Here is a 24,299-nt window from a genome sequence, read left to right as displayed (position 1 = left end):
TTGTCTGTAATATACAGAGAGAAGACTCCTTCCTCTAATCAGAAGGGCTAAACGCTCCAATACACTGTCCCGCACTGTCTGATGCTTCAGCCTATGACTGTGTATGGGGATGCAACACTGTTCAGTCTACTGTTGGATAGAACTTAGAATCTTAGTTTGTGATGAAACAAAACTGGCTAACCTATTAAAAGGGCCTTTCAAACTTGTTAAAAAATGTTATGGTTTGGCAGATGGTTGCACATGCTTTGGGTTGGTTTGAAGGATTTACAGTAAATACGATATACCATGATTTGGGTTGGTTTGAAGGATTTACAGTAAATACGATATACCATGATTTGGGTTGGTTTGAAGGATTTACAGTAAATACGATATACCATGATTTGAAGGACTAGTGTTGCTGTATGTCTTTATAGGTCCACTGGGAAGGAGTATGCACTGAAGATCATTGACAAGGCCAAGTGCAGTGGAAAGGTAAGAGAGCAAGAGCGAGAGAGAGAGAGAATATGTTGTTGCCACTGTATTTCTTTGACTGTGCCACCCAATAGCAGCTGAGCTCAGCAACCCAGGTTGTAACGTTGTGAATGAATGAAAGTGTTGCTGACAGTCCCAGTACCATGTATCAACAGAGGCTCTTCTCTGACAGTGTTGTTGACAGTCCCAGTACCATGTATCAACAGAGGCTCTTCTCTGACAGTGTTGTTGACAGTCCCAGCACCATGTATCAACAGAGATTGTTCTCTGACAGTGTTGTTGACAGTCCCAGCACCATGTATCAATAGAGACTGTTCTCTGACAGTGTTGCTGACGGAGGCCCAGTACCATGTATCAATAGAGACTGTTCTCTGACAGTGTTGCTGACGGAGGCCCAGTACCATGTATCAATAGAGACTGTTCTCTGACAGTGTTGCTGACGGAGGCCCTGTACCATGTATCAATAGAGACTGTTCTCTCAGACAAGAGGACACTCTAAATAAATGACTATTGATTGCTCTGGTCTCTTAACTATCTAATGAAGGTTTAGCCTCTCAGCTCAAGGTGATGTATATCATGTATCTGTCAGAACAGCTGACATTAGAGAAGACATGAATAAAACATGATAAATCTCTAATCTGATTCCATGAGATTAACAGGATCAAAGATCAACACAATGAACTACTACATGTCTGTCTGCCTGGGGGTTAATAATGCAGGGTGGAATACCTAACCACTGTCCACTCTCTGTGTGTGTTCACGTGTGTTCGCGTGCATTTGTGTATGTGCGTGTGTGTGTGTGTGTGTGCAGGAGCACCTGATAGAGAATGAGGTGGCAGTGCTGAGGAGAGTCAAACACCCCAACATTATCCAGCTGATAGACGAGGTGGACACACCCACTGAACTCTACCTGGTCATGGAGCTGGTCAAGGTATGTTCAACCTCTACTGACCACTACAGTATCTATTCAACCACTACTGACCTCTACAGTATCTAGTCAACCACTACTGACCTCTACAGTATCTAGTCAACCACTACTGACCTCTACAGTATCTAGTCAGCCACTACTGACATCTACAGTATCTAGTCAACCACTACTGACCACTACAGTATCTAGTCAACCACTACTGACCTCTACAGTATCTAGTCAACCACTACTGACCACTACAGTATCTAGTCAACCACTACTGACCTCTACAGTATCTAGTCAACCACTACTGACCACTACAGTATCTAGTCAACCACTACAGTATCTAGTCAACCACTACTGACCTCTACAGTATCTAGTCAACCACTACTGACCTCTACAGTATCTAGTCAACCACTACTGACCACTACAGTATCTAGTCAACCACTACTGACCTCTACAGTATCTAGTCAACCACTACTGACCTCTACAGTATCTAGTCAACCACTACTGACCACTACAGTATCTAGTCAACCACTACTGACCACTACAGTATCTAGTCAACCACTACTGACCACTACAGTATCTATTCAACCACTACTGACCTCTACAGTATCTAGTCAACCTCTACTGACCTCTACAGTATCTAGTCAACCACTACTGACCTCTACAGTATCTAGTCAACCACTACTGACCTCTACAGTATCTAGTCAACCACTACTGACCTCTACAGTATCTAGTCAACCACTACTGACCTCTACAGTATCTAGTCAACCACTACTGACCACTACAGTATCTAGTCAACCACTACTGACCACTACAGTATCTAGTCAACCACTACTGACCACTACAGTATCTAGTCAACCACTACTGACCACTACAGTATCTAGTCAACCACTACTGACCTCTACAGTATCTAGTCAACCACTACTGACCACTACAGTATCTAGTCAACCACTACTGACCACTACAATATCTATTCAACCACTACTGACCTCTACAGTATCTAGTCAACCACTACTGACCACTACAGTATATAGTCAACCACTAATGACCTCTACAGTATCTAGTCAACCACTACAGTATCTAGTCAACCACTACTGACCACTACAGTATCTAGTCAACCACTACTGACCTCTACAGTATCTAGTCAACCACTACAGTATCTAGTCAACCACTACTGACCACTACAGTATCTAGTCAACCACTACTGACCTCTACAGTATCTAGTCAACCACTACTGACCTCTACAGTATCTAGTCAACCACTACTGACCACTACAGTATCTAGTCAACCACTACTGACCACTACAGTATCTAGTCAACCACTACTGACCACTACAGTATCTAGTCAACCACTACTGACCACTACAGTATCTAGTCAACCACTACTGACCACTACAGTATCTATTCAACCACTACTGACCACTACAGTATCTAGTCAACCACTACTGACCTCTACAGTATCTAGTCAACCACTACTGACCTCTACAGTATCTAGTCAACCACTACTGACCTCTACAGTATCTAGTCAACCACTACTGACCTCTACAGTATCTAGTCAGCCACTACTGACATCTACAGTATCTAGTCAACCACTACTGACCACTACAGTATCTAGTCAACCACTACTGACCTCTACAGTATCTAGTCAACCACTACTGACCACTACAGTATCTAGTCAACCACTACTGACCTCTACAGTATCTAGTCAACCACTACTGACCACTACAGTATCTAGTCAACCACTACAGTATCTAGTCAACCACTACTGACCTCTACAGTATCTAGTCAACCACTACTGACCTCTACAGTATCTAGTCAACCACTACTGACCACTACAGTATCTAGTCAACCACTACTGACCTCTACAGTATCTAGTCAACCACTACTGACCTCTACAGTATCTAGTCAACCACTACTGACCACTACAGTATCTAGTCAACCACTACTGACCACTACAGTATCTAGTCAACCACTACTGACCACTACAGTATCTATTCAACCACTACTGACCTCTACAGTATCTAGTCAACCTCTACTGACCTCTACAGTATCTAGTCAACCACTACTGACCTCTACAGTATCTAGTCAACCACTACTGACCTCTACAGTATCTAGTCAACCACTACTGACCACTACAGTATCTAGTCAACCACTACTGACCACTACAGTATCTAGTCAACCACTACTGACCACTACAGTATCTAGTCAACCACTACTGACCACTACAGTATCTAGTCAACCACTACTGACCTCTACAGTATCTAGTCAACCACTACTGACCACTACAGTATCTAGTCAACCACTACTGACCACTACAATATCTATTCAACCACTACTGACCTCTACAGTATCTAGTCAACCACTACTGACCACTACAGTATATAGTCAACCACTAATGACCTCTACAGTATCTAGTCAACCACTACAGTATCTAGTCAACCACTACTGACCACTACAGTATCTAGTCAACCACTACTGACCTCTACAGTATCTAGTCAACCACTACAGTATCTAGTCAACCACTACTGACCACTACAGTATCTAGTCAACCACTACTGACCTTTACAGTATCTAGTCAACCACTACTGACCTCTACAGTATCTAGTCAACCACTACTGACCACTACAGTATCTAGTCAACCACTACTGACCACTACAGTATCTAGTCAACCACTACTGACCACTACAGTATCTAGTCAACCACTACTGACCACTACAGTATCTATTCAACCACTACTGACCACTACAGTATCTAGTCAACCACTACTGACCTCTACAGTATCTAGTCAACCACTACAGTATCTAGTCAACCACTACTGACCACTACAGTATCTAGTCAACCACTACAGTATCTAGTCAACCTCTACTGACCTCTACAGTATCTAGTCAACCACTACTGACCACTACAGTATCTAGTCAACCACTACAGTATCTAGTCAACCACTACTGACCTCTACAGTATCTAGTCAAACTCTACTGACCTCTACAGTATCTAGTCAACCACTACTGACCTCTACAGTATCTAGTCAACCACTACTGACCTCTACAGTATCTAGTCAACCACTACTGACCACTACAGTATCTAGTCAACCACTACTGACCTCTACAGTATCTAGTCAACCACTACTGACCTCTACAGTATCTAGTCAACCACTACAGTATCTAGTCAACCACTACTGACCACTACAGTATCTAGTCAACCTCTACTGACCTCTACAGTATCTATTCAACCACGACTGACCACTACAGTATCTAGTCAACCTCTACTGACCTCTACAGTATCTAGTCAACCACTACTGACCTCTACAGTATCTAGTCAACCTCTACTGACCACTACAGTATCTAGTCAACCACTACTGACCTCTACAGTATCTATTCAACCACTACTGACCACTACAGTATCTAGTCAACCTCTACTGACCTCTACAGTATCTAGTCAACCACTACTGACCACTACAGTATCTAGTCAACCACTACTGACCACTACAGTATCTAGTCAACCACTACTGACCACTACAGTATCTAGTCAACCACTACTGACCTCTACAGTATCTAGTCAACCACTACAGTATCTAGTCAACCACTACTGACCTCTACAGTATCTAGTCAACCACTACTGACCTCTACAGTATCTAGTCAACCACTACTGACCACTACAGTATCTAGTCAACCACTACTGACCACTACAGTATCTAGTCAACCACTACTGACCACTACAGTATCTAGTCAACCACTACTGACCTCTACAGTATCTAGTCAACCACTACTGACCTCTACAGTATCTAGTCAACCACTACTGACCACTACAGTATCTAGTCAACCACTACTGACATCTACAGTATCTAGTCAACCACTACTGACCTCTACAGTATCTAGTCAACCACTACAGTATCTAGTCAACCACTACTGACCTCTACAGTATCTAGTCAACCACTACTGACCTCTACAGTATCTAGTCAACCACTACTGACCACTACAGTATCTAGTCAACCACTACTGACCTCTACAGTATCTATTCAACCACTACTGACCACTACAGTATCTAGTCAACCTCTACTGACCTCTACAGTATCTAGTCAACCACTACTGACCACTACAGTATCTAGTCAACCACTACTGACCACTACAGTATCTAGTCAACCACTACTGACCACTACAGTATCTAGTCAACCACTACTGACCTCTACAGTATCTAGTCAACCACTACAGTATCTAGTCAACCACTACTGACCTCTACAGTATCTAGTCAACCACTACTGACCTCTACAGTATCTAGTCAACCACTACTGACCACTACAGTATCTAGTCAACCACTACTGACCACTACAGTATCTAGTCAACCACTACTGACCACTACAGTATCTAGTCAACCACTACTGACCTCTACAGTATCTAGTCAACCACTACTGACCTCTACAGTATCTAGTCAACCACTACTGACCACTACAGTATCTAGTCAACCACTACTGACATCTACAGTATCTAGTCAACCACTACTGACCTCTACAGTATCTAGTCAACCACTACAGTATCTAGTCAACCACTACTGACCTCTACAGTATCTAGTCAACCACTACTGACCTCTACAGTATCTAGTCAACCACTACTGACCACTACAGTATCTAGTCAACCACTACTGACCTCTACAGTATCTAGTCAACCACTACAGTATCTAGTCAACCACTACTGACCTCTACAGTATCTAGTCAACCACTACTGACCTCTACAGTATCTAGTCAACCACTACTGACCACTACAGTATCTAGTCAACCACTACTGACCTCTACAGTATCTAGTCAACCACTACTGACCTCTACAGTATCTAGTCAACCACTACTGACCACTACAGTATCTAGTCAACCACTACTGACCTCTACAGTATCTAGTCAAACACTACTGACCTCTACAGTATCTAGTCAACCACTACTGACCACTACAGTATCTAGTCAACCACTACTGACCTCTACAGTATCTAGTCAAACACTACTGACCACTACAGTATCTAGTCAACCACTACTGACCTCTACAGTATCTAGTCAACCACTACAGTATCTAGTCAACCACTACTGACCACTACAGTATCTAGTCAACCACTACTGACCTCTACAGTATCTAGTCAACCACTACTGACCACTACAGTATCTAGTCAACCACTACTGACCTCTACAGTATCTAGTCAACCACTACAGTATCTAGTCAACCACTACTGACCACTACAGTATCTAGTCAACCACTACTGACCACTACAGTATCTAGTCAACCACTACTGACCACTACAGTATCTAGTCAACCACTGCTGACCACTACAGTATCTAGTCAACCACTACAGTATCTAGTCAACCACTACTGACCTCTACAGTATGTAGTCAACCACTACTGACCACTACAGTATCTAGTCAACCACTACTGACCACTACAGTATCTAGTCAACCACTACTGACCTCTACAGTATCTAGTCAACCACTACTGACCACTACAGTATCTAGTCAACCACTACTGACCTCTACAGTATCTAGTCAACCACTACTGACCACTACAGTATCTAGTCAACCACTACTGACCACTACAGTATCTAGTCAACCACTACTGACCACTACAGTATCTAGTCAACCACTACTGACCTCTACAGTATCTAGTCAACCACTACTGACCTCTACAGTATCTAGTCAACCACTACTGACCACTACAGTATCTAGTCAACCACTACTGACATCTACAGTATCTAGTCAACCACTACTGACCTCTACAGTATCTAGTCAACCACTACAGTATCTAGTCAACCACTACTGACCTCTACAGTATCTAGTCAACCACTACTGACCTCTACAGTATCTAGTCAACCACTACTGACCACTACAGTATCTAGTCAACCACTACTGACCTCTACAGTATCTAGTCAACCACTACAGTATCTAGTCAACCACTACTGACCTCTACAGTATCTAGTCAACCACTACTGACCTCTACAGTATCTAGTCAACCACTACTGACCACTACAGTATCTAGTCAACCACTACTGACATCTACAGTATCTAGTCAACCACTACTGACCTCTACAGTATCTAGTCAACCACTACTGACCACTACAGTATCTAGTCAACCACTACTGACCTCTACAGTATCTAGTCAAACACTACTGACCTCTACAGTATCTAGTCAACCACTACTGACCACTACAGTATCTAGTCAACCACTACTGACCTCTACAGTATCTAGTCAAACACTACTGACCACTACAGTATCTAGTCAACCACTACTGACCTCTACAGTATCTAGTCAACCACTACAGTATCTAGTCAACCACTACTGACCACTACAGTATCTAGTCAACCACTACTGACCTCTACAGTATCTAGTCAACCACTACAGTATCTAGTCAACCACTACTGACCACTACAGTATCTAGTCAACCACTACTGACCACTACAGTATCTAGTCAACCACTACTGACCACTACAGTATCTAGTCAACCACTGCTGACCACTACAGTATCTAGTCAACCACTACAGTATCTAGTCAACCACTACTGACCTCTACAGTATCTAGTCAACCACTACTGACCACTACAGTATCTAGTCAACCACTACTGACCACTACAGTATCTAGTCAACCACTACTGACCTCTACAGTATCTAGTCAACCACTACTGACCACTACAGTATCTAGTCAACCACTACAGTATCTAGTCAACCACTACTGACCTCTACAGTATCTAGTCAACCACTACTGACCGCTACAGTATCTAGTCAACCACTACTGACCTCTACATTTACATTTAAGTCATTTAGCAGTATCTAGTCAACCACTACTGACCTCTACAGTATCTAGTCAACCACTACTGACCACTACAGTATCTAGTCAACCACTACTGACCTCTACAGTATCTAGTCAACCTCTACTGACCTCTACAGTATCTAGTCAACCACTACTGACCACTACAGTATCTAGTCAACCACTACTGACCACTACAGTATCTAGTCAACCACTACTGACCGCTACAGTATCTAGTCAACCACTACTGACCTCTACAGTATCTAGTCAACCACTACAGTATCTAGTCAACCACTACTGACCGCTACAGTATCTAGTCAACCACTACTGACCTCTACAGTATCTAGTCAACCACTACTGACCTCTACAGTATCTAGTCAACCACTACTGACCACTACAGTATCTAGTCAACCACTACTGACCTCTACAGTATCTAGTCAACCACTACTGACCTCTACAGTATCTAGTCAACCACTACTGACCTCTACAATATCTAGTCAACCACTACTGACCGCTACAGTATCTAGTCAACCACTACAGTATCTAGTCAACCACTACTGACCTCTACAGTATCTAGTCAACCACTACTGACCGCTACAGTATCTAGTCAACCACTACAGTATCTAGTCAACCACTACTGACCTCTACAGTATCTAGTCAACCACTACTGACCACTTCAGTATCTAGTCAACCACTACTGACCTCTACAGTATCTAGTCAACCACTACTGACCTCTACAGTATCTAGTCAACCACTACTGACCACTACAGTATCTAGTCAACCACTACTGACCTCTACAGTATCTAGTCAACCACTACTGACCTCTACAGTATCTAGTCAACCACTACTGACCACTACAGTATCTAGTCAACCACTACTGACCGCTACAGTATCTAGTCAACCACTACTGACCTCTACAGTATCTAGTCAACCACTACAGTATCTAGTCAACCACTACTGACCTCTACAGTATCTAGTCAACCACTACTGACCTCTACAGTATCTAGTCAACCACTACTGACCACTACAGTATCTAGTCAACCACTACTGACCACTACAGTATCTAGTCAACCACTACTGACCACTACAGTATCTAGTCAACCACTACTGACCTCTACAGTATCGAGTCAACCACTACTGACCTCTACAGTATCGAGTCAACCACTACTGACCTCTACAGTATCTAGTCAACCACTACTGACCACTACAGTATCTAGTCAACCACTACTGACCACTACAGTATCTAGTCAACCACTACAGTATCTAGTCAACCACTACTGACCTCTACAGTATCTAGTCAACCACTACTGCCCTCTAAAGTATCTAGTCAACCACTACTGACCACTACAGTATCTAGTCAACCACTACTGACCTCTACAGTATCTAGTCAACCACTACTGACCTCTACAGTATCTAGTCAACCACTACTGACCTCTACAGTATCTAGTCAACCACTACTGACCACTACAGTATCTAGTCAACCACTACTGACCTCTACAGTATCTAGTCAACCTCTACTGACCTCTACAGTATCTAGTCAACCACTACTGACCACTACAGTATCTAGTCAACCACTACTGACCACTACAGTATCTAGTCAACCACTACTGACCGCTACAGTATCTAGTCAACCACTACTGACCTCTACAGTATCTAGTCAACCACTACAGTATCTTGTCAACCACTACTGACCGCTACAGTATCTTGTCAACCACTACTGACCTCTACAGTATCTAGTCAACCACTACTGACCTCTACAGTATCTAGTCAACCACTACTGACCACTACAGTATCTAGTCAACCACTACTGACCTCTACAGTATCTAGTCAACCACTACTGACCTCTACAGTATCTAGTCAACCACTACTGACCTCTACAATATCTAGTCAACCACTACTGACCTCTACAATATCTAGTCAACCACTACTGACCGCTACAGTATCTAGTCAACCACTACAGTATCTAGTCAACCACTACTGACCTCTACAGTATCTAGTCAACCACTACTGACCGCTACAGTATCTAGTCAACCACTACAGTATCTAGTCAACCACTACTGACCTCTACAGTATCTAGTCAACCACTACTGACCACTTCAGTATCTAGTCAACCACTACTGACCTCTACAGTATCTAGTCAACCACTACTGACCTCTACAGTATCTAGTCAACCACTACTGACCACTACAGTATCTAGTCAACCACTACTGACCTCTACAGTATCTAGTCAACCACTACTGACCTCTACAGTATCTAGTCAACCACTACTGACCACTACAGTATCTAGTCAACCACTACTGACCGCTACAGTATCTAGTCAACCACTACTGACCTCTACAGTATCTAGTCAACCACTACAGTATCTAGTCAACCACTACTGACCTCTACAGTATCTAGTCAACCACTACTGACCTCTACAGTATCTAGTCAACCACTACTGACCACTACAGTATCTAGTCAACCACTACTGACCACTACAGTATCTAGTCAACCACTACTGACCACTACAGTATCTAGTCAACCACTACTGACCTCTACAGTATCGAGTCAACCACTACTGACCTCTACAGTATCTAGTCAACCACTACTGACCTCTACAGTATCTAGTCAACCACTACTGACCACTACAGTATCTAGTCAACCACTACTGACCACTACAGTATCTAGTCAACCACTACAGTATCTAGTCAACCACTACTGACCTCTACAGTATCTAGTCAACCACTACTGACCTCTAAAGTATCTAGTCAACCACTACTGACCACTACAGTATCTAGTCAACCACTACTGACCTCTACAGTATCTAGTCAACCACTACTGACCACTACAGTATCTAGTCAACCACTACTGACCACTACAGTATCTAGTCAACCACTACAGTATCTAGTCAACCACTACTGACCACTACAGTATCTAGTCAACCACTACTGACCTCTACAGTATCTAGTCAACCACTACTGACCACTACAGTATCTAGTCAACCACTACTGACATCTACAGTATCTAGTCAACCACTACTGACCTCTACAGTATCTAGTCAACCACTACAGTATCTAGTCAACCACTACTGACCTCTACAGTATCTAGTCAACCACTACTGACCTCTACAGTATCTAGTCAACCACTACTGACCACTACAGTATCTAGTCAACCACTACTGACCTCTACAGTATCTAGTCAACCACTACAGTATCTAGTCAACCACTACTGACCTCTACAGTATCTAGTCAACCACTACTGACCTCTACAGTATCTAGTCAACCACTACTGACCACTACAGTATCTAGTCAACCACTACTGACATCTACAGTATCTAGTCAACCACTACTGACCTCTACAGTATCTAGTCAACCACTACTGACCACTACAGTATCTAGTCAACCACTACTGACCTCTACAGTATCTAGTCAACCACTACTGACCTCTACAGTATCTAGTCAACCACTACAGTATCTAGTCAACCACTACTGACCACTACAGTATCTAGTCAACCACTACTGACCTCTACAGTATCTAGTCAACCACTACTGACCACTACAGTATCTAGTCAACCACTACTGACCTCTACAGTATCTAGTCAACCACTACAGTATCTAGTCAACCACTACTGACCACTACAGTATCTAGTCAACCACTACTGACCACTACAGTATCTAGTCAACCACTACTGACCACTACAGTATCTAGTCAACCACTGCTGACCACTACAGTATCTAGTCAACCACTACAGTATCTAGTCAACCACTACTGACCTCTACAGTATCTAGTCAACCACTACTGACCACTACAGTATCTAGTCAACCACTACTGACCACTACAGTATCTAGTCAACCACTACTGACCTCTACAGTATCTAGTCAACCACTACTGACCACTACAGTATCTAGTCAACCACTACAGTATCTAGTCAACCACTACTGACCTCTACAGTATCTAGTCAACCACTACTGACCGCTACAGTATCTAGTCAACCACTACTGACCACTACAGTATCTAGTCAACCACTACTGACCTCTACAGTATCTAGTCAACCACTACTGACCACTACAGTATCTAGTCAACCACTACTGACCACTACAGTATCTAGTCAACCACTACTGACCTCTACAGTATCTAGTCAACCACTACTGACCACTACAGTATCTAGTCAACCACTACAGTATCTAGTCAACCACTACTGACCTCTACAGTATCTAGTCAACCACTACTGACCGCTACAGTATCTAGTCAACCACTACTGACCTCTACATTTACATTTAAGTCATTTAGCAGTATCTAGTCAACCACTACTGACCTCTACAGTATCTAGTCAACCACTACTGACCACTACAGTATCTAGTCAACCACTACTGACCTCTACAGTATCTAGTCAACCTCTACTGACCTCTACAGTATCTAGTCAACCACTACTGACCACTACAGTATCTAGTCAACCACTACTGACCACTACAGTATCTAGTCAACCACTACTGACCGCTACAGTATCTAGTCAACCACTACTGACATCTACAGTATCTAGTCAACCACTACAGTATCTAGTCAACCACTACTGACCGCTACAGTATCTAGTCAACCACTACTGACCTCTACAGTATCTAGTCAACCACTACTGACCTCTACAGTATCTAGTCAACCACTACTGACCACTACAGTATCTAGTCAACCACTACTGACCTCTACAGTATCTAGTCAACCACTACTGACCTCTACAGTATCTAGTCAACCACTACTGACCGCTACAGTATCTAGTCAACCACTACAGTATCTAGTCAACCACTACTGACCTCTACAGTATCTAGTCAACCACTACTGACCGCTACAGTATCTAGTCAACCACTACAGTATCTAGTCAACCACTACTGACCTCTATAGTATCTAGTCAACCACTACTGACCACTACAGTATCTAGTCAACCACTACTGACCTCTACAGTATCTAGTCAACCACTACTGACCTCTACAGTATCTAGTCAACCACTACTGACCACTACAGTATCTAGTCAACCACTACTGACCTCTACAGTATCTAGTCAACCACTACTGACCTCTACAGTATCTAGTCAACCACTACTGACCACTACAGTATCTAGTCAACCACTACTGACCGCTACAGTATCTAGTCAACCACTACTGACCTCTACAGTATCTAGTCAACCACTACAGTATCTAGTCAACCACTACTGACCTCTACAGTATCTAGTCAACCACTACTGACCTCTACAGTATCTAGTCAACCACTACTGACCACTACAGTATCTAGTCAACCACTACTGACCACTACAGTATCTAGTCAACCACTACTGACCACTACAGTATCTAGTCAACCACTACTGACCTCTACAGTATCGAGTCAACCACTACTGACCTCTACAGTATCTAGTCAACCACTACTGACCTCTACAGTATCTAGTCAACCACTACTGACCACTACAGTATCTAGTCAACCACTACTGACCACTACAGTATCTAGTCAACCACTACAGTATCTAGTCAACCACTACTGACCTCTACAGTATCTAGTCAACCACTACTGACCTCTACAGTATCTAGTCAACCACTACTGACCACTACAGTATCTAGTCAACCACTACTGACCTCTACAGTATCTAGTCAACCACTACTGACCACTACAGTATCTAGTCAACCACTACTGACCACTACAGTATCTAGTCAACCACTACAGTATCTAGTCAACCACTACTGACCTCTACAGTATCTAGTCAACCACTACTGACCTCTACAGTATCTAGTCAACCACTACTGACCACTACGGTATCTAGTCAACCACTACTGACCTCTACGGTATCTATTCAACCACTACTGACCTCTACAGTATCTAGTCAACCTCTACTGACCTCTACAGTATCTAGTCAGCCACTACTGACCACTACAGTATCTAGTCAACCACTACTGACCTCTACAGTATCTAGTCAACCACTACTGACCACTACAGTATCTAGTCAACCACTACTGACCTCTACAGTATCTAGTCAACCTCTACTGACCTCTACAGTATCTAGTCAACCACTACTGACCACTACAGTATCTAGTCAACCACTACTGACCTCTACAGTATCTAGTCAACCACTACTGACCACTACAGTATCTAGTCAACCACTATTGACCACTACAGTTTCTAGTCAACCACTACTGACCACTACAGTATCTAGTCAACCACTACTGATCTCTACAGTATCTAGTCAACCACTACAGTATCTAGTCAACCACTACTGACCACTACAGTATCTAGTCAACCTCTACTGACCACTACAGTATCTAGTCAACCACTACTGACCACTACCGTATCTAGTCAACCACTACTGACCACTACAGTATCTAGTCAACCACTACTGACCACTACAGTATCTAGTCAACCACTACTGACCTCTACAGTATCTAGTCAACCACTACTGACCACTACAGTATCTAGTCAACCACTACTGACCACTACCGTATCTAGTCAACCACTACAGTATCTAGTCAACCACTACTGACCACTACAGTATCTAGTCAACCACTACTGACCACTACAGTATCTAGTCAACCACTACTGACCACTACCGTATCTAGTCAACCACTACTGACCACTACCGTATCTAGTCAACCACTACTGACCACTACCGTATCTAGTCAACCACTACTGACCACTACCGTATCTAGTCAACCACTACTGACCACTACCGTATCTAGTCAACCACTACTGACCACTACCGTATCTAGTCAACCACTACTGACCACTACAGTATCTAGTCAACCACTACTGACCACTACCGTATCTAGTCAACCTCTACTGACCACTACAGTATCTAGTCAACCACTACTGACCACTACCGTATCTAGTCAACCACTACTGACCACTACAGTATCTAGTCAACCACTACTGACCACTACCGTATCTAGTCAACCACTACTGACCTCTACAGTATCTAGTCAACCACTACTGACCTCTACAGTATCTAGTCAACCACTACTGACCTCTACAGTATCTAGTCAACCACTACTGACCTCTACAGTATCTAGTCAACCACTACTGACCACTACAGTATCTAGTCAACCACTACTGACCACTACAGTATCTAGTCAACCACTACTGACCTCTACAGTATCTAGTCAACCACTACTGACCTCTACAGTATGTAGTCAACCACTACAGTATCTATTCAACCACTACTGACAACTACGGTATCTAGTCAACCACTACTGACCTCTACAGTATCTATTCAACCACTACTGACCTCTACAGTATCTAGTCAACCTCTACTGACCTCTACAGTATCTAGTCAACCTCTACTGACCACTACAGTATTTAGTCAACCACTACTGACCTCTACAGTATCTAGTCAAACACTACTGACCTCTACAGTATCTAGTCAAACACTACTGACCACTACAGTATCTATTCAACCACTACTGACCACTACAGTATCTAGTCAACCACTACTGACCACTACAGTATCTAGTCAACCACTACTGACCACTACAGTATCTAGTCAACCACTACTGACCACTACAGTATCTCGTCAACCACTACTGACCTCTACAGTATCTAGTCAACCACTACTGACCACTACAGTATCTAGTCAACCACTACTGATCTCTACAGTATCTAGTCAACCACTACAGTATCTAGTCAACCACTACTGACCACTACAGTATCTAGTCAACCTCTACTGACCTCTACAGTATCTAGTCAACCACTACTGACCACTACAGTATCTAGTCAACCTCTACTGACCTCTACAGTATCTAGTCAACCACTACTGACCACTACAGTATCTAGTCAACCACTACTGATCTCTACAGTATCTAGTCAACCACTACAGTATCTAGTCAACCACTACTGACCACTACAGTATCTAGTCAATCACTACTGACCTCTACAGTATCTAGTCAACCACTACAGTATCTAGTCAACCACTACTGACCTCTACAGTATCTAGTCAACCACTACTGACCTCTACAGTATCTAGTCAACCACTACAGTATCTAGTCAACCACTACTGACCTCTACAGTATCTAGTCAACCACTACTGACCTCTACAGTATCTAGTCAACCACTACTGACCACTACAGTATCTAGTCAACCACTACTGACCTCTACAGTATCTATTCAACCACTACAGTATCTAGTCAACCACTACTGACCTCTACAGTATCTAGTCAACCACTACTGACCTCTACAGTATCTAGTCAACCACTACAGTATCTAGTCAACCACTACTGACCTCTACAGTATCTAGTCAACCACTACTGACCTCTACAGTATCTAGTCAACCACTACTGACCACTACAATATCTAGTCAACCACTACTGACCACTACAGTATCTAGTCAACCACTACAGTATCTAGTCAACCACTACTGACCTCTACAGTATCTAGTCAACCACTACTGACCTCTACAGTATCTAGTCAACCACTACTGACCACTACGGTATCTAGTCAACCACTACTGACCTCTACGGTATCTATTCAACCACTACTGACCTCTACAGTATCTAGTCAACCTCTACTGACCTCTACAGTATCTAGTCAGCCACTACTGACCACTACAGTATCTAGTCAACCACTACTGACCTCTACAGTATCTAGTCAACCACTACTGACCACTACAGTATCTAGTCAACCACTACTGACCTCTACAGTATCTAGTCAACCTCTACTGACCTCTACAGTATCTAGTCAACCACTACTGACCACTACAGTATCTAGTCAACCACTACTGACCTCTACAGTATCTAGTCAACCACTACTGACCACTACAGTATCTAGTCAACCACTATTGACCACTACAGTTTCTAGTCAACCACTACTGACCACTACAGTATCTAGTCAACCACTACTGATCTCTACAGTATCTAGTCAACCACTACAGTATCTAGTCAACCACTACTGACCACTACAGTATCTAGTCAACCTCTACTGACCACTACAGTATCTAGTCAACCACTACTGACCACTACCGTATCTAGTCAACCACTACTGACCACTACAGTATCTAGTCAACCACTACTGACCACTACAGTATCTAGTCAACCACTACTGACCTCTACAGTATCTAGTCAACCACTACTGACCACTACAGTATCTAGTCAACCACTACTGACCACTACCGTATCTAGTCAACCACTACAGTATCTAGTCAACCACTACTGACCACTACAGTATCTAGTCAACCACTACTGACCACTACAGTATCTAGTCAACCACTACTGACCACTACCGTATCTAGTCAACCACTACTGACCACTACCGTATCTAGTCAACCACTACTGACCACTACCGTATCTAGTCAACCACTACTGACCACTACCGTATCTAGTCAACCACTACTGACCACTACCGTATCTAGTCAACCACTACTGACCACTACCGTATCTAGTCAACCACTACTGACCACTACAGTATCTAGTCAACCACTACTGACCACTACCGTATCTAGTCAACCTCTACTGACCACTACAGTATCTAGTCAACCACTACTGACCACTACCGTATCTAGTCAACCACTACTGACCACTACAGTATCTAGTCAACCACTACTGACCACTACCGTATCTAGTCAACCACTACTGACCTCTACAGTATCTAGTCAACCACTACTGACCTCTACAGTATCTAGTCAACCACTACTGACCTCTACAGTATCTAGTCAACCACTACTGACCTCTACAGTATCTAGTCAACCACTACTGACCACTACAGTATCTAGTCAACCACTACTGACCACTACAGTATCTAGTCAACCACTACTGACCTCTACAGTATCTAGTCAACCACTACTGACCTCTACAGTATGTAGTCAACCACTACAGTATCTATTCAACCACTACTGACAACTACGGTATCTAGTCAACCACTACTGACCTCTACAGTATCTATTCAACCACTACTGACCTCTACAGTATCTAGTCAACCTCTACTGACCACTACAGTATTTAGTCAACCACTACTGACCTCTACAGTATCTAGTCAAACACTACTGACCTCTACAGTATCTAGTCAAACACTACTGACCACTACAGTATCTATTCAACCACTACTGACCACTACAGTATCTAGTCAACCACTACTGACCACTACAGTATCTAGTCAACCACTACTGACCACTACAGTATCTAGTCAACCACTACTGACCACTACAGTATCTCGTCAACCACTACTGACCTCTACAGTATCTAGTCAACCACTACTGACCACTACAGTATCTAGTCAACCACTACTGATCTCTACAGTATCTAGTCAACCACTACAGTATCTAGTCAACCACTACTGACCACTACAGTATCTAGTCAACCTCTACTGACCTCTACAGTATCTAGTCAACCACTACTGACCACTACAGTATCTAGTCAACCTCTACTGACCTCTACAGTATCTAGTCAACCACTACCGACCACTACAGTATCTAGTCAACCACTACTGATCTCTACAGTATCTAGTCAACCACTACAGTATCTAGTCAACCACTACTGACCACTACAGTATCTAGTCAATCACTACTGACCTCTACAGTATCTAGTCAACCACTACAGTATCTAGTCAACCACTACTGACCTCTACAGTATCTAGTCAACCACTACTGACCTCTACAGTATCTAGTCAACCACTACAGTATCTAGTCAACCACTACTGACCTCTACAGTATCTAGTCAACCACTACTGACCTCTACAGTATCTAGTCAACCACTACTGACCACTACAGTATCTAGTCAACCACTACTGACCTCTACAGTATCTATTCAACCACTACAGTATCTAGTCAACCACTACTGACCTCTACAGTATCTAGTCAACCACTACTGACCTCTACAGTATCTAGTCAACCACTACAGTATCTAGTCAACCACTACTGACCTCTACAGTATCTAGTCAACCACTACTGACCTCTACAGTATCTAGTCAACCACTACTGACCACTACAATATCTAGTCAACCACTACTGACCTCTACAGTATCTAGTCAACCACTACTCACCTCTACAGTATCTAGTCAACCACTACTGACCTCTACAGTATCTAGTCAACCACTACTGACCTCTACAGTATCTAGTCAACCACTACTGACCACTACAGTATCTAGTCAACCACTACTGACCTCTACAGTATCTAGTCAACCACTACTGACCTCTACAGTATCTAGTCAACCTCTACTGACCTCTACAGTATCTAGTCAACCACTACTGACCTCTACAGTATCTAGTCAACCTCTACTGACCTCTACAGTATCTAGTCAACCACTACTGACCTCTACAGTATCTAGTCAACCACTACTGACCACTACAGTATCTAGTCAACCTCTACTGACCTCTACAGTATCTAGTCAACCTCTTCTGACCTCTACAGTATCTAGTCAACCTCTACTGACCTCTACAGTATCTAGTCAACCACTACTGACCTCTACAGTATCTAGTCAACCACTACTGACCTCTACAGTATCTAGTCAACCTCTACTGACCTCTACAGTATCTAGTCAACCACTACTGACCTCTACAGTATCTAGTCAACCTCTACTGACCTCTACAGTATCTAGTCAACCACTACTGACCTCTACAGTATCTAGTCAACCACTACTGACCACTACAGTATCTAGTCAACCTCTACTGACCTCTACAGTATCTAGTCAACCACTACTGACCTCTACAGTATCTAGTCAACCACTACAGTATCTAGTCAACCACTACTGACCTCTACAGTATCTAGTCAACCACTACTGACCTCTACAGTATCTAGTCAACCACTACTGACCACTACAGTATCTAGTCAACCACTACTGACCTCTACAGTATCTATTCAACCACTACAGTATCTAGTCAACCACTACTGACCTCTACAGTATCTAGTCAACCACTACTGACCTCTACAGTATCTAGTCAACCACTACAGTATCTAGTCAACCACTACTGACCTCTACAGTATCTAGTCAACCACTACTGACCTCTACAGTATCTAGTCAACCACTACTGACCACTACAATATCTAGTCAACCACTACTGACCTCTACAGTATCTAGTCAACCACTACTCACCTCTACAGTATCTAGTCAACCACTACTGACCTCTACAGTATCTAGTCAACCACTACTGACCTCTACAGTATCTAGTCAACCACTACTGACCACTACAGTATCTAGTCAACCACTACTGACCTCTACAGTATCTAGTCAACCACTACTGACCTCTACAGTATCTAGTCAACCTCTACTGACCTCTACAGTATCTAGTCAACCACTACTGACCTCTACAGTATCTAGTCAACCTCTACTGACCTCTACAGTATCTAGTCAACCACTACTGACCTCTACAGTATCTAGTCAACCACTACTGACCACTACAGTATCTAGTCAACCTCTACTGACCTCTACAGTATCTAGTCAACCTCTTCTGACCTCTACAGTATCTAGTCAACCTCTACTGACCTCTACAGTATCTAGTCAACCACTACTGATCTCTACAGTATCTAGTCAACCACTACTGACCACTACAGTATCTAGTCAACCACTATTGACCTCTACAGTATCTAGTCAATCTCTACTGACCACTACAGTATCTAGTCAACCACTACTGACCTCTACAGTATCTAGTCAACCACTACTGACCACTACAGTATCTAGTCAACCACTACTGACCAGTACAGTATCTATTCAACCACTACTGACCACTACAGTATCTAGTCAACCACTACTGACCTCTACATTATCTAGTCAACCACTACTGACCGCTACAGTATCTAGTCAATCACTACTGACCTCTACAGTATCTAGTCAACCACTACTGACCTCTACAGTATCTAGTCAACCACTACTGACCTCTACAGTATCTAGTCAACCACTACTGACCTCTACAGTATCTAGTCAACCACTACTGACCTCTACAGTATCTAGTCAACCACTACTGACCACTACAGTATCTAGTCAACCACTACTGACCACTACAGTATCTAGTCAACCTCTACTGACCTCTACAGTATCTAGTCAACCACTACCGACCACTACAGTATCTAGTCAACCACTACCGATCTCTACAGTATCTAGTCAACCACTACAGTATCTAGTCAACCACTACTGACCGCTACAGTATCTAGTCAACCACTACTGACCTCTACAGTATCTAGTCAACCACTACTGACCTCTACAGTATCTAGTCAACCACTACTGACCGCTACAGTATCTAGTCAACCACTACTGACCGCTACAGTATCTAGTCAACCACTACTGACCTCTACAGTATCTAGTCAACCACTACTGACCTCTACAGTATCTAGTCAACCACTACTGACCACTACAGTATCTAGTCAACCACTACTGACCTCTACAGTATCTAGTCAACCACTACTGACCTCTACAGTATCTAGTCAACCACTACTGACCACTACAGTATCTAGTCAACCACTACTGACCACTACAGTATCTAGTCAACCACTACTGACCTCTACAGTATCTAGTCAACCACTACTGACCTCTACGGTATCTAGTCAACCACTACTGACCACTACAGTATCTAGTCAACCACTACTGACCTCTACAGTATCTAGTCAACCACTACAGTATCTAGTCAACCACTACTGACCTCTACAGTATCTAGTCAACCACTACAGTGTCTAGTCAACCACTACAGTATCTAGTCAACCACTACTGACCTCTACAGTATCTAGTCAACCACTACTGACCACTACAGTATCTAGTCAACCACTACTGACCACTACAGTATCTAGTCAACCACTACTGACCTCTACAGTATCTAGTCAACCACTACAGTATCTAGTCAACCACTACTGACCTCTACAGTATCTAGTCAACCACTACTGACCTCTACAGTATCTAGTCAACCACTACAGTATCTAGTCAACCACTACTGACCTCTACAGGATCTAGTCAACCACTACTGACCTCTACAGTATCTAGTCAACCACTACTGACCTCTACAGTATCTAGTCAACCACTACAGTATCTAGTCAACCACTACTGACCACTACAGTATCTAGTCAACCGCTACTGACCTCTACAGTATCTAGTCAACCACTACTGACCTCTACAGTATCTAGTCAACCACTACAGTATCTAGTCAACCACTACTGACCTCTACAGTATCTAGTCAACCACTACTGACCTCTACAGTATCTAGTCAACCACTACTGACCTCTACAGTATCTAGTCAACCACTACTGACCACTACAGTATCTAGTCAACCACTACTGACCTCTACAGTATCTAGTCAACCACTACTGACCTCTACAGTATCTAGTCAACCACTACTGACCACTACAGTATCTAGTCAACCACTACTGACCACTACAGTATCTAGTCAACCACTACTGACCTCTACCGTATCTAGTCAACCACTACTGACCTCTACAGTATCTAGTCAACCACTACTGACCACTACAGTATCTAGTCAACCACTACTGACCACTACAGTATCTAGTCAACCACTACTGACCACTACAGTATCTAGTCAACCACTACTGACCACTACAGTATCTAGTCAACCTCTACTGACCACTACAGTATCTAGTCAACCACTACTGACCTCTACAGTATCTAGTCAACCACTACTGACCACTACAGTATCTAGTCAACCACTACTGACCTCTACAGTATCTAGTCAACCACTAATGACCACTACAGTATCTAGTCAACCACTACTGACCTCTACAGTATCTAGTCAACCACTGCTGACCACTACAGTATCTAGTCAACCACTACTGACCACTACAGTATCTAGTCAACCACTACTGACCTCTACAGTATCTAGTCAACCACTACTGATCTCTACAGTATCTAGTCAACCACTACAGTATCTAGTCAACCACTACTGACCACTACAGTATCTAGTCAACCTCTACTGACCTCTACAGTATCTAGTCAACCACTACTGACCACTACAGTATCTAGTCAACCTCTACTGACCTCTACAGTATCTAGTCAACCACTACCGACCACTACAGTATCTAGTCAACCACTACTGATCTCTACAGTATCTAGTCAACCACTACAGTATCTAGTCAACCACTACTGACCACTACAGTATCTAGTCAATCACTACTGACCTCTACAGTATCTAGTCAACCACTACAGTATCTAGTCAACCACTACTGACCTCTACAGTATCTAGTCAACCACTACTGACCTCTACAGTATCTAGTCAACCACTACAGTATCTAGTCAACCACTACTGACCTCTACAGTATCTAGTCAACCACTACTGACCTCTACAGTATCTAGTCAACCACTACTGACCACTACAGTATCTAGTCAACCACTACTGACCTCTACAGTATCTATTCAACCACTACAGTATCTAGTCAACCACTACTGACCTCTACAGTATCTAGTCAACCACTACTGACCTCTACAGTATCTAGTCAACCACTACAGTATCTAGTCAACCACTACTGACCTCTACAGTATCTAGTCAACCACTACTGACCTCTACAGTATCTAGTCAACCACTACTGACCACTACAGTATCTAGTCAACCACTACTGACCTCTACAGTATCTAGTCAACCACTACTCACCTCTACAGTATCTAGTCAACCACTACTGACCTCTACAGTATCTAGTCAACCACTACTGACCTCTACAGTATCTAGTCAACCACTACTGACTACTACAGTATCTAGTCAACCACTACTGACCTCTACAGTATCTAGTCAACCACTACTGACCTCTACAGTATCTAGTCAACCTCTACTGACCTCTACAGTATCTAGTCAACCACTACTGACCTCTACAGTATCTAGTCAACCTCTACTGACCTCTACAGTATCTAGTCAACCACTACTGACCTCTACAGTATCTAGTCAACCACTACTGACCACTACAGTATCTAGTCAACCTCTACTGACCTCTACAGTATCTAGTCAACCTCTACTGACCTCTACAGTATCTAGTCAACCTCTACTGACCTCTACAGTATCTAGTCAACCACTACTGATCTCTACAGTATCTAGTCAACCACTACTGACCACTACAGTATCTAGTCAACCACTATTGACCTCTACAGTATCTAGTCAATCTCTACTGACCACTACAGTATCTAGTCAACCACTACTGACCTCTACAGTATCTAGTCAACCACTACTGACCACTACAGTATCTAGTCAACCACTACTGACCAGTACAGTATCTATTCAACCACTACTGACCT

At 43.0% G+C, this 24,299-nt stretch overlaps 1 protein-coding gene across 7 annotated transcripts in view; it reads left to right on the top strand.

Moving 5' to 3' along the window:
- Positions 1-24,299, top strand: part of LOC139567050 (serine/threonine-protein kinase DCLK2-like) — a 118,951-nt gene that overhangs the window by 43,642 nt on the left and 51,010 nt on the right. For all 7 annotated transcript variants that reach the window (XR_011673215.1, XM_071388480.1, XM_071388483.1 and 4 more), the window contains 2 exons: positions 414-471; positions 1,283-1,402. Coding sequence is in view for 6 of the 7 variants with exons in the window: in XM_071388480.1 (XP_071244581.1) it covers positions 414-471; positions 1,283-1,402 (178 nt within the window). In the remaining variant the exon portion in view is untranslated. The remainder of the gene's footprint in view (positions 1-413; positions 472-1,282; positions 1,403-24,299) is intronic.

The sequence above is a fragment of the Salvelinus alpinus genome, unplaced genomic scaffold, assembly GCF_045679555.1.
Source record: "Salvelinus alpinus unplaced genomic scaffold, SLU_Salpinus.1 scaffold_41, whole genome shotgun sequence".
Taxonomy (NCBI): Eukaryota; Metazoa; Chordata; class Actinopteri; order Salmoniformes; family Salmonidae; genus Salvelinus; species Salvelinus alpinus.
This window is presented reverse-complemented; position numbering and strand designations above follow the sequence as displayed.